Source organism: Mauremys mutica, chromosome 11 (genome assembly GCF_020497125.1).
Source record: "Mauremys mutica isolate MM-2020 ecotype Southern chromosome 11, ASM2049712v1, whole genome shotgun sequence".
NCBI classification, from domain to species: Eukaryota; Metazoa; Chordata; order Testudines; family Geoemydidae; genus Mauremys; species Mauremys mutica.
Window position 1 is genome coordinate 34,155,469 of NC_059082.1, and position 12,751 is coordinate 34,168,219.

Sequence of the window (12,751 nt, forward strand, 5' to 3'; positions counted from 1 at the left end):
CTAGCTTGGTTCTTCTCAACATCCAGTCTCCCTTCCCATCCATCTATGAACAGATGTAAATAGCAATTTATGAAGACTTTGATATCCTATCAGGTTCAGATGTATTCGCTGATGACATGAAGAGTGCAAATGAAGATCAAGGATCTGGACAATTTTAGAATTGCTCTTTAGATGCTGGTGGGCTACCTAATGTGTCTCGGAGTGTATCCATGTACCCCAGGGCATAAAGGACTTCGTAGCATCCCGACTATGGTGTCAGCTTACAGCCCTTTTATAGTGGGTGGGGTCTAAGCTCAGGGAACAATCCAAAAGCCTTCAGCATGGCCTGTGAGTGTGTTTAATTCTGCTCCACTTGCTTTGCCCACCAGAAAGAGATTCCTCTTTTAAGCCTCTCTAGCTTTGTTGGGCCTGATGCTGCAAAGCTTGCTAAAGCAAAATTCCCAACGAGGCCAATGGGAGCTCTGAGTAACGTCTGCAGCACGTAGCCCATTGAGCCCACCCAGGAGAACCCCAGGGCTAGAGAGGCTGAGATTTAAGTGGGATTTTCAAAAGTGCTCAGTGTTGGCCTAACTCTGTTCCCACTGAAGCTGGTGGGTGTTTTACATCAATGGCAGCAGAGTTCAGTCAACACTTGGGAACCACTTTTGAAAATCCCACCCCCAAAAACATAAGAGGCACAGGAGCTTCGTTGAGGCATTTGCTGGTCATTGGTCCTATCGCCTCTCTTTTAGTTTTACTTAATTTTCTTTGCTTTCTTTATTTAAAAGGCCTCTGGATATCACTTGTCCATCAATTCCTTGTCCCATTCCTGCTGTGCAGCTCCTTCCTTAAGGGACTGATGAGAAGAGCTACTTTTCACTAGCTTGCTACAACTTTTACAGTTGTTCCATACAAGTGGATCGAATTCTGTACTTACAGTATGTAGGTGATGACTCCTATGCTCCTAGAAAACAAAATTGCAACTAATTGTAGGTTTAATACATGTGTGTGACATCAGTCAATTATAGCTGCTAGACTGGCAGATGAACCATGATATTAGCAGTCAGACAAAACCTATGTAAAAGTCAGTGCTTCATAAAAAGGAATATGAATTTTGGATACAGACTCAAATGACATGATATCTGGGGTTTCTTTATATGGGTGTCTTAAGTCATGATGGGTTCACAGTGGCTAATTAGCTATGGTACATGTCAGAAGCATGGAGGAATATCTGCAAGGACGTTTTAGCCACTATGACCATTTTGGACAGGACAGCTCGGTATCAAAGTGTGCTCTATTCACAGCACTTTTATAAACAAAGCTATCACAAGGCACAATGGTGCCTTTCAAGAGGCTCTCTCCAAACGGTGGCAGCTAGTGGCAAATTGTTAACTCCTGCTTTATATAATTAATTTTTTTTATTAGTATGAGTAGAAGTTTACTATAAACAGCAGGTAAAAATTGAAGGAGTGAAAGAACAGCTCCTTACTGTATGTCAGCATTGTCTGATATGTAGAGAATGGATTTTACACAGAGCACCCTTAAGAAACTAGCAGTACAGCCCCTTGGAAGAAAAGTTAATGCTGAGAACTTACCACATATCTGCAGCTAGCCCAAGTGGTTCGTAGTTCACTATTTCTGGAGCTGTAAGAAGCATTTATTCAAACATCAGCAACAGATTGAGTAATTAATTTTAGCAACATGAATTGTATGCGTAGGTCAAGAATTACATTAGTCCTTGGTAAAAAGCAGCCCAGTAGTTATATGAGGTAATTTCTGTTTGAAGTTCTAAAACGGTGTGTGCGAGTGACTGTAGGAATTTAAGCTCCCAAATGGAGAGCTAATTTAGAGTCAATGGAGAATGAAAAGGGATCAAAGAATAAAGGACAGAAAGATATTACAATCCACCTACAGTACTAATTATACCTCCAACAACAAATTATTTCATGTAACAGCATCCCTAAGTGGATGGATCTAAGCATTTTCTCCCAAATGATTTCAGAATGGCAATGAACGGATCCCATTCATGCCCAGTCTTAGTAATTGGCCAGTCAGGGACTGCTCTAGTGCAATTTGCCCAAGGTTTCTTTCCAGCCAACACACCATTCAGTACTATTGTTGTCAGCTGTTACTGTAGCTTCTGTAGAAGAAACACCTTCTGGATGAAAAATATCCATGTGGAGGACTGAACAAAGGAAGCGATAAATGGCAAAGTATCGAGGAGTGAAGAGGTGTCTCTAACAGGGCAGCCGGGATCAGTGTTTATTTAACAGCTTCATTTATTATCCGGAAGAGGAAGTAAATTAAACTGAATAGATCTCTGATTGGCAGGTGTAAAAACCAGTAAGGACCAAGAGATAATACAAGCAAACCTCAAGGTCAGAAACGTGATCAGGAAGTCACAACATGACAGTCGGCCTGAAGTAATGAAAGGAAAGGAGCTATAATCCAAAACAGGTTCAATAGGAGGGAGTTATACTTAGAAAGCAGTAACATCAACAGAGACCTATATTACTCCATTTTACAGATGCAGAGTGGCTCTGACTTGCCACAGGGAGAGTAAGTAGCAGAGCTGGGATTAGTACTAGGGGGTTCCTAAATTTCAACCCTGAATTTATTTCTCTAGCTCACGAATTTGACAGCACCCGGATCTCTTCAGCTCAACAGCTACAGTTTACAGAAAGCACGACTCGGCTGCTCCTCCGAGAAGGTTCAAGCAAGCCCTCTAGATGCTGTGCACCCAAATGGGGTGGCAATTTTAGGGGACTGAAAAGGTGGAGGTGTTACTGGCTTCTCCCTGAATTCACGAAGGTGTTGCTGGCTTCTCCAGTGAAAAGCTGCAACACAAAGGAACTGCTTGAACACTCACCTACAAACTCTGGTGTCCCAAAAATATTCTTAAATTCAACTCCATCTTCTATTTTATGAGCGAGGCCAAAGTCAATGACTTTTATGTGTGGAATGGGAATATTCTTGTCTAGAAGCATAATGTTTTCAGGCTAAAAATAATGAAACAGAGATTAGTTATAGTATTTGTTAGGAAGCTAACAGAGCAGCCCAAGCAGTATCCCTCGAGTCACCTTTTCATACTTGTACATGTTTGCAATACTGCAGAACAGGTTAAAACCACAAACCTACTCCTGGTGATGCAGACTTCATTGTTTTGATAAACTGAACGTATTTATGTAATGTGACATTGTCAAATCAGAACTTGACAGCAGCAAAATTAACGCTCCTCAGTGTCTGAAGCCTCCTGCTCAAAAGCAATAATTCACTTCACTTATTGCCTTTATTCTTTTCTCTCACAAAAGCTGCAGCGTGTCCTGGTTCCTAATAAGTCAGAACCTTCCTTGTTCTCTTCACCAGTTGCTTTCTCTCTCTGCCTGCCTGTGTTTATTTTGTTAATTATAGCTGTTATGGCAGGATGAAGATAAAATATACCTGGTTTCCAGGGAAATGATGAGACACCAGAGTTATTCACATAACTGTAAATAATTGCATGGCTCAACTAGATGCGTTACGAGATATGTTATGAGACTGACATGCTGAGTGTGGTGGTACAACACAGAGGGTGAGCTTACCATGGCTTGGTCCCTTCCACAACAGTGGGGTAGGTTCAGATCCTGGGATGAGGATCTGAATGGCCCTGAAATTGGAAGGGGCTGGGATTGGAGATTCTGGCCCACATCTAGTGACAAGCTATTCTAAGAACACATGGAGGATTTCTGACTGTTATGCAACCAAAAGCACCAGGCCACACCCAATAGAATTGTGAAAATGGGAACCGTTAGCAGTCCCTAAGCAGCAGGTTCGACTCCCTACTCTGTGCAGTATCTACTCATTATTTGCCCCCACTAACTTTCTTAGTCCCAGTCATTCCTCCTTTATTTTATAGTTTTTAGAGCAGCATGGCTAGCACAATTCAGCTCTGACGAAAAGCTCCAATGCTATTAAATTTTCATTTTTTAATTATAGCCTGGAAGCAACAGTCAGAGAGTTTGATTCCCTGCTGGCAGCTGCCTGACCATTTCAGAACTAATTCTCGTGTGCAAGGAGCTACTGCTAACACACACTCTCATTCTGCATTACACTTGCAGACAGGCTACATGAATAATTTATTTTCACAGCCATTGGACTAAGATGATTTTAGCTCCAGGCTAACTATGCTGGTTTTCTTCTGAAGATTCAGTGCATACAGCTGCCAGCAGTGTATGCTGCTGACATGTGATGCAGGCCCATTTAGAACAGACTTGTGCTAGAGGTAGCACAGTATGAAACAAGAAGTTATTCAACAGTCATCTCTATTCATCGTCTCTGCATCTTGGTGCAGATTCTCACCTGATGTAAACAGGTACAGTTCTGCTGCAATTAATGGTGCTGTGCCAATTTACACCAGAGAGAGCTGATCCCTGGTGTTCTCAGGCCTGCATCTGGATTTCAGCAAGTGACAAGGTGCGGACTATACCAGCTGGAAGTAGGTCATGAGAACAGACCAGCAGGAAAGGGGGAGCAATAGGAAAAGTGGTTGCCTGGCTAATATCATAGGAATAAAACACTTCACTCTAGTCACATACTGGATACATGTACATGTCTGCCTTGTTCACAGTATAATTAACGTTTTCATTATGTCACATTCCCCACCCACCATCTAATCCTCTTTACTGCTGCAAAACATCCTCCAGTATGTCCTGCTACTCCACTGATTTCAGCAGAACATTAGCAGAGGCATGACAGTGCAATTATTATTGATATTGCACCCAGCAGGGTCTAGTTTTATTGTGGGTCTTTGTACAGTGCCAAGCATATCATCAGTGCTTGTAAGGAATTAGCAATAAATGGTTATATAGTTAAGCTTCCTTTCCCCCCAGAATCTCTGTGGGGAGTCCTAGGGTTTATGGGCCACTTGGAAGAAAGGAATTTTCAGTTGTTATAATGGCTATAAAATATTTTAAATGTGATTTCCCTCTTTTATATCCCCCTCCCTCCTTTGGTGTATTGTCCATCTCCAGCTGTTCAGTGGCATTGTGTTCTGAGTTTTGTTTGTTTGTTTGTTTGTTTGGCTTCAGCAGCCTTTGTTTTTGCAGACACTTCCACAGTCAAATCTTGGCAAGGCAACTAAACACCCCCCCCCCCCAAAAAACAACAACCACCACCAAACAAACAAAAAACACCTTTCCAAATTAGTTCCCATTATATGTTCCCCAGCCACTTTTTTTTTAAATGGCAAGATTGATAAGAGTGACAAGATAATTATGGATCTCCATTTCCCTAGTTGGATTATTGCTTAAAAATACATGCCTGGCTAAACGCTGCAGAAGCTCTAAAAATAGTCCTATAAAAGCCAGATGAGTGATATCTTGAATCCTGCTTTAAATGGCTTGTCAGTGATTTATTTATTGCATTTATGAAATGGTGTCTGTTCAGCCCCACATGCACTTTTCTTTTTGCTCTTTTTCCAACATCATTATTGACCACTGAACTTTATTGACATGGGACATGTGGATTTCAGTAGCCAGAACTCACCCTGGGAAAAGTTTCATTCATGTTGACATAATTATATTCCATCACTGAATGTTAGCATATTTTTCAAATGCACACTGTAAACCTTTGTTCATGGGCTATATGGCTTCAGGGTAACCTCAACACACTCACACATTAACAAACAAACATATGGACAGAAGTTTGATGAAGTGTATTGAATTGTTTTGGATATATGCAATTGCAACAAGAAGAATATATATTTAAGAGAAGAACTTGAGCATATATCTGTCCATGTAATACTCATCACTGCAGTAACTAGGCATCACACAATTCTAGATTCAAAATAATGACAAACAGCATGTGATCTACTCTAGGTGCCCCCCCCCACCCTTTTTAAAGTTCCTCATATCTCCTCAAACTCTGTCTTTCCTCTACCTTCCACCTTGCTCTGAGGAGGGACGGAGCCATGTTTTGTACATAACCCTGAAAATGGCAACGTTTGTGAAGCGAGTTCCATAGCTGCAGGCCTGCTGCTGAGAATGCTCGGTCTCCCAGCCTTGAGTTTCATCCTTGTGGGTGACAGAATCCTAGTTCAAGAGGCACATCATTGTCTAGGCAGATCACAGTCATGGACAGAGACAGAGTTTCTCAGGAAGTTTGGGTCAGTTCCATGAAAGGCTTTGAAGATAAGGACTGAAACTATAAATTCACCTGATAGTACATGGGGAACATTGGGGTGATGTGCTCTCAGTGACCTGGATGACTAAGCAGGTCAGCAGCCATATTCTGAACCAACTGATACTTGGTGCTGGAATGACAAAGCCAACTAAACCAGGGATTCTCAACCGGAGGTATGTGTACACCTGAGGGTACCCAGAGGTCTTCCAGGGGGTACATCAACTCTTCTAGGTATTTGCCTAGTTTTACAACAAGCTATATAAAAAGCCCTAGCGAAGTCAGTACAAACTAAAATTTCATACAGACCATGACTTGTTTATACTGATCTATATACTTTGTGCTGAAATGTAAGTACAATATTTATATTCCAATTGATTTATTTTATAATTATATGATAAAAATCAGTAAGTAAACAATTTTTCAGTACTAGTGTGCTGTGACACTTCTGTATTTTTATGTCTCATTTTGTAAGCAAGTAGTTTTTAAGTGAGGTGAAGCTTGGGGGTATGCAAGACAAATCAGACTCCTGAAAGGGGTACAGTAGTCTGGAAAGGCTGAGAGCCACTGAACTAATCTACCTCTTGTTTCCTGGTCAAACATACATTGCCGAAGCTTTTTGAACTCTGTAGTTTCAGAATAATGTTCCTCATAGAATTCTAAACACAATCACTGTTTTAGTCTGTGCTATGTTTGGTAAAGAAATGAACTGGACAGGACCGGAAGCAGCATGTAGCACTCACAACACACATACTATAACTTCAACCCAGACTGAGTGGGTCTCTACATAGAAAATGCTTGCCAGAAGTGGGAATATGAATTAGAGTCTAATATTTACAAGACAAATGCTATATTGACTGTTATTAATGTTTAAAAGTACACTTAGACTAATTTGCTCTGATGGAGTTAGCGATTTCAAAGGAAAATTACTTAGAAAAGGACTCATGATGGTGACTAGTTTGTGAGCTCTCTGGGGCAGGTACTGTACATCTTCCTATATGTTTGTAAAAGCATCCACCACATAGTGGGTGCTATTATAGAAACAGTAAATAATAGTAGCGTTAATTAAAATATCTGACCTGCACAAGATGAAGGTTTCATTGATTTCTCATTCTCATCATTAAAAGAAATACAAGGCTGGACATTAGGAAAAACTTCCTAACAATTAGGATAGTTAAGCACGGGAATAAATTGCCCAGGGAGGTTGTAGAATCTCCATCATTGGAGACTTTTAAGAGCAGGTTAGACAAACACCTGTCAGGGATCATCTAGATAATTCTTAGTCCTGCCATGAGTGCAGGGGACTGGACTACATGACCTCTTAAGGTCCCTTTCAGTCCTAGGATTGTATGATTCTAAAATCTTGCGAAATACCATTTCTGCTTACCACTGAGTGCTGTCATGTCCATCCAGCACAGCTGGCCTCAGTCCAAAAAGCTAAGCATTCTACTCTTCCACCTTCTCTATTATCAAAACGTATTTTATATACCATCGCATTTAAATGTATCACATATGCTGCATTATAGAATATATGCTATAATTATTTCTTTTAACTAGATCAACGTTTACCTTTAAATCAAAATGAGCAATTTTCTTGGCATGGAGGTAGTTAACACCCTCTAAAATCTCCTTAATGAATCTGGTTGCTTCCTCCTCACTCAGAGACTCTTTCTGTGCCAGGAAGTCAAAAAGTTCTCCTCCAGACACTCTGCAAGACATACAGGGAAGCCTTGGGTTAGCTACAGCAGGGTCAGGCACACACACATCAATAGATGTGTAATTAAAATGGCAAACAAACAAAATGTCACCCACTCAGAACAAACCCCCTCTGAAGTGTGAGTCAGGAAATCTGGGTTCTAGTCCCAGTTCTGCCACAGACTTCATCCGGGATACTGAACACATCACAACTTCTTTATGCTCCAGCTTCCCCTACTGTAAACTAGGTGTTGAGAGGCTTAATTCATTAACATTTGTAAAGCACTTTGAGTCTCACTTAAAGAGTCCTATAAAATGCACAGCATTATTAATCTATAAACACATATATGTACATACATACACTACAGCCCTGTTAACAAGTTACTTTTTTACTGTCCACTTTAATAGGGATGGAGGAAATAGAACAAACTGTAATATTGTTGTCCTGATGAAAAACGTTTTCCTTATCTTTCACCATCAGTGGTATGACGCAATGAGATCTGCCAACAGAATCTGCTTCCTTTCCCAGGACATGGATAAAGGACCTATTAGTGCTCTTATGAGAATGCTTGTCTGATATGTAACTGACAAAGAAACTTTTATTTTGTGCCAGATTTTAAATAAACAAATTAACTAAGCCTGGAAGGTACCTTAAGCCATTTCCCCTAAACAAGGAAATGTGAAAATAATAATCTAGTTACTATCATGACCTTTCAGACCAATAGTAAAAAAATACTTACCCCAGACAAGAATTCTGCGGCCATTTTTGTTTTCTTATATTATAAGCCTCGAGACTGTTTTCTATATTGCAACATGGCAGAAGATCAAGATAATGACTTAGCCAACATCTCTAGTGCTAATATTTTACAGGGCTGATATTTATGCTACTATCTTCCTCTTTCAGCTTATCATTTGTAGTACAAATACCGAGTGCCTTTGGGCCCGTCTGATCCTGTCGTTACTCACTCAAGGATTCCTACTGAGGACTCAGCACCGAGCAAAGATTTCAGGATCCAGCAGTTACTATGGAAAATAAGCCACTGGCGTCACTGATCAGACAACATATCACTAAAAGAACTAAGGGCTGGAGGCTTCAGATGCTTGAAGCTAAATAGTCCTGGAGCAGCAGCACAGAAGTAGCTTGATTGCAATATGATTTTTATAGCTGTTCATGCCTATTGCTGATTTGTTTAGCAGCAGGGTCACATGCAATCACTTGTCTGAGTTCAGGTTCCTGTGCAGTAGTTTTTGTGAGGTGACTATGACTCCCATTCTGCCCTCTTCCAAATGAGTGAATGAACTTCTGGGCACAGCTACAAAAGCTGCCTCAGAAAGTCAAATGCAAACAAGAATTCTATGAAAGCACTGTTAAAATACACAACAGAGAACTGGGCGTGAGCTCATTTCTTAGCTTGTGCGGTTGCTGTGGGCAATGAAGTGTACTCAGCTCTTCCACAGCCAATGACCAGAGCCATCCCTTGGGTACAGCGAATCAGGGTGACCGCCCTGGGCCCTGTGCTTTGGGGAGCCCTGTGGATGGGGAGGTGAGGCAGGCAGGGCAGTGGGGTGAGAGGGTGAGCGGGGAGGCGAGCGGCAGCAAGCAGGGAGGGCGAGGAGGAGCCTCCTCTACCAGGACCTCCTCCTCCCCCCAGTGCCTCCTACCCGCCAGCAGGCCCCTCCAATCAGCACCTCCCCTTCCCTCCCAGCACTTACCACCTGCTGCGGATCAGATGTTTCGTGGCATCAGGAGGCGCTCGGGGTGAGAAGCAAGGGCGCAGCATGCTCGGGGGAAGGGGTGGGACTGGGCAGGAAGAGGCGGGGCGGGGGCAGGACGTGAAAAGGCAGGGCCGGGATGGGGCCTTGGGGGAAGGAGTGGAGTGGGGGTGTGGCCTGGGCAGAGCTGGGGGGGGAGCACCACCCTGCAGATAGGCGCTGAGTTTCTAATGTCCCAGGCCCTGCACCCTCCTAGGGATGGCCCTGCCAATGACTTACAAGTGTTAACTGACGCTGAGCAAGGATGATTATCAGTTGTAGTTCAGAGCTTCCTCATAGTCATAATTATAGGCAGTAGGAGGAAGGACATGGCGCATATTGATTTGGGAAGGAGTCGCTCAATACTTTTGCTTTTATGAATAAATAGCTGGCAAACAAAACTTAACTTCACATGACCCAGGAGTCTGATACAACTATTGTTTCAAGAGCTGCATTTGCTCCTCCTTCCTACTAGTCTCAATCTCCTCACCATACAGTCTTTTCTCATTTGATCTTCCGTCTTCATTTTAGGTGACGTTTAACAAAGACATCCTAAGCACTGACACCATGCCAGGTAGGTTCTATAACAGACAGTTTTCCTTCTACATTGAACATTTAAGGAGCAAGGGAATGTTGGCAAGTGGTATCAGATTTTAGAGCCTCATAGATCAGTTCAGAGGTACTTGGAATGTGCATAGATGGTGGGAGGAGAAAGCAATGTCAGATATTTTCTTGGAGCAATTTGTTTGTTTACCAAGTGTACACAGGTCTCATTTCCTTGAACAGAGACAAACCGCGCACAGGCAATGCCGTTTTGCAGGCACCGCTGCTCTGTCACCAGGAAGCAGCGATTTTGGGCCTTTGTCATGAATTCTTCTGGAATTTTACAGTTTGAACACACATTCTTCCTATGGGCTTTTCTTCCATGAAACCCGCCAGCCCACTCACCAAGGACGACTTGGCCTGGAAAAGTGAGCGTGGGCATCAGTCCACCTTTGGTGCAGCTGCTTTGTAACAGGGTGCCCTCACCTCTTGTGAGTGCCCCCTTTTCATTATAATTCACACTGAGCTTGGTTCAGGCTGGCAGGAATAGACTGTGGAGAGAAAATTTCTGAGATAGAGCATGCAAAGGCAAAACAAACATGTAAATGGAAGATTTGTGAGGTAGTGAAACTAAAACCCCTCACAGAGCTAGTTCAACATAAAAAACCACCACAGAAATATAGCCTCCTCTAAGAAGCAAAGAATCATTATAAACAGTAATGATTTACTCTCCAACAGCCTGGTAGGGTAGGAAAGAACTGTCCCCACATTACAGAGAGTTTAAGTAACTTGTCCAAGGTGACTTGGTAAGTCAGTTGCACAGGTCTCACTAGAATCCAAGTCCCCAGACTAAAAGACCTGTGTTTTAACCATTTGGTCCATGTTTCTCTAAGGAAAGAACTGTAACTTGAACCCAAACATTGCCACAAGGGGGAAAATACCTTTGTTAGTTCAGTAAGAGATATACCACCTAACTTGTAGCTCAAAGAGACAAAATGGCAGAAGAACCTACTCCTCCTCAGCTGCACCTGATTTCCCAAACATTTTTGAAAACAGTGCCTTTAGACAGCTACAAGTGAACCCACAGCAAAATGCTCTCAACACTCTTATGTACCACAGCACCTAGATACACATTACAACATCTGGATATCTGTATGATTGCATTTTTTGAACTGGTGGCACACACAGCAGACTGTGGGTTCCCGGGCTGCCCTAAGAACCTTAGCCAAGAAGAACATCCCCAGTCTTTCCCTCCACACAGCTTCTTCTCTCCCGCATTTGGCAGCTGGCACCTTATCCTGGTTGTGAAGTATGAGGCTATTCCAGCAAAAGCTAGTAAGAAGGGAGTGATGCTATCCTCTTATCCCTTGGAAACAGCTGATCACTTTGTTGTATGTACACAGACTTCAACACCCACCACAAACACAGACTGTTGTTTCAGGGCTGAGAGCTGGCAGGACCCAAGAGGCCAAGAATGGAGGAAACAGAACAAAGAGCTGCAGTCCCAGGGTGACCCCCCAGGTGCAAGGGCAAGTTGTGGAACTGCTGAGCTGCACGTAGAAAGTATCAGCTGCCGACTTAGCAGAGTTCTTCCTGTCCCCTTGTCATTGATGGAACCTAGTCTGCAGAGGAGGAACGGCAGAGCAAGTTTTGGTTGGGGATAGGTTCACCTCTCTCCTCAGGGTACTGGAAATCCTCCTGTAAATACCCTATGAATAAATCAAGTAGGGGGCTGGGGTGTGGTGGAATTGGGTGAGGTACAAGGTGGAACAAGGGGAGCTACTGAGACTGGGTGGGGACAGCTGGCTACAGGCTGGGAATGGGCATCCAGGAAGTTCATACTGACATTCCTATAGCAGTTCCTCAGCAGCTGGTACCTTGTGTTCCCCTCCCTACTGCCCTGTGCACTGAAGCCCCCTGCCATGTGCCAGTGCACTGTTCCTCACCCCATCCCAATGGCCTCTCCAGCCCCTCCTCTGCGTCCCGCTCTCCCCTCCAGCCCCAGTGCACGCATGCGGGACGGAAACATAGCCAGGTCTTCCCTCCATGAGATATTGTGTGGATGGAAAATATTGTGGGGGCAGAAACATACATCAGACCCCCCCCCAACATTTTCATAGGGGAGGGGAGGAGCTAGCCCCCTCCCCCAACTTTTGTCATCCCCCCCACCACAATCAAAGATATTGAGTCAGCCTTTGAAGCCAAAGACCCACAGTCCCTGCCCTGACAAGCTTATAATTAAGGTAAATTTGGGTCATTGTGTCTCAGTGAAAAGAAAGCTGAAAATAAATTAGACAAATTACACTATTTTCCAAATACTCAATAATTACTCTTAAAGGGGAAAAGGTGTTTGATGAGCCCTTAGCCTGGCACCTACATTCTTACAGTGCCCCCAACAATTTGTTATTTCAGAGGCTGATGGATAGGTGGGGGAATGGCCAACTTCATTCCTTTTTAATTTTTGTTGCAGTCAATCGCGCAGCTCAGAGATGGGAATGATACTAACTTGTCCCCTTGTGCACAGCTGCTCTCTACTGCCATGGACTCCGAGACACAGGAAGCCTTTCTCTCCCTCCATGACTTCAATCCAGGACCTTGCACAGCAGGTGAAATTCACTCCAGGGCA

At 43.1% G+C, this 12,751-nt stretch overlaps 1 protein-coding gene across 2 annotated transcripts in view; it reads right to left on the minus strand.

Moving 5' to 3' along the window:
• Nucleotides 1-12,751, minus strand: part of DAPK2 (death associated protein kinase 2) — a 96,771-nt gene that overhangs the window by 22,963 nt on the left and 61,057 nt on the right. For both annotated transcript variants that reach the window (XM_044980891.1, XM_044980890.1), the window contains exons 4-7: nt 7,705-7,843; nt 2,849-2,978; nt 1,575-1,623; nt 917-943 (exon numbers count right to left, since the gene is read on the minus strand). In XM_044980891.1, the coding sequence (XP_044836826.1) occupies nt 917-943; nt 1,575-1,623; nt 2,849-2,978; nt 7,705-7,843 (345 nt within the window). The remainder of the gene's footprint in view (nt 1-916; nt 944-1,574; nt 1,624-2,848; nt 2,979-7,704; nt 7,844-12,751) is intronic.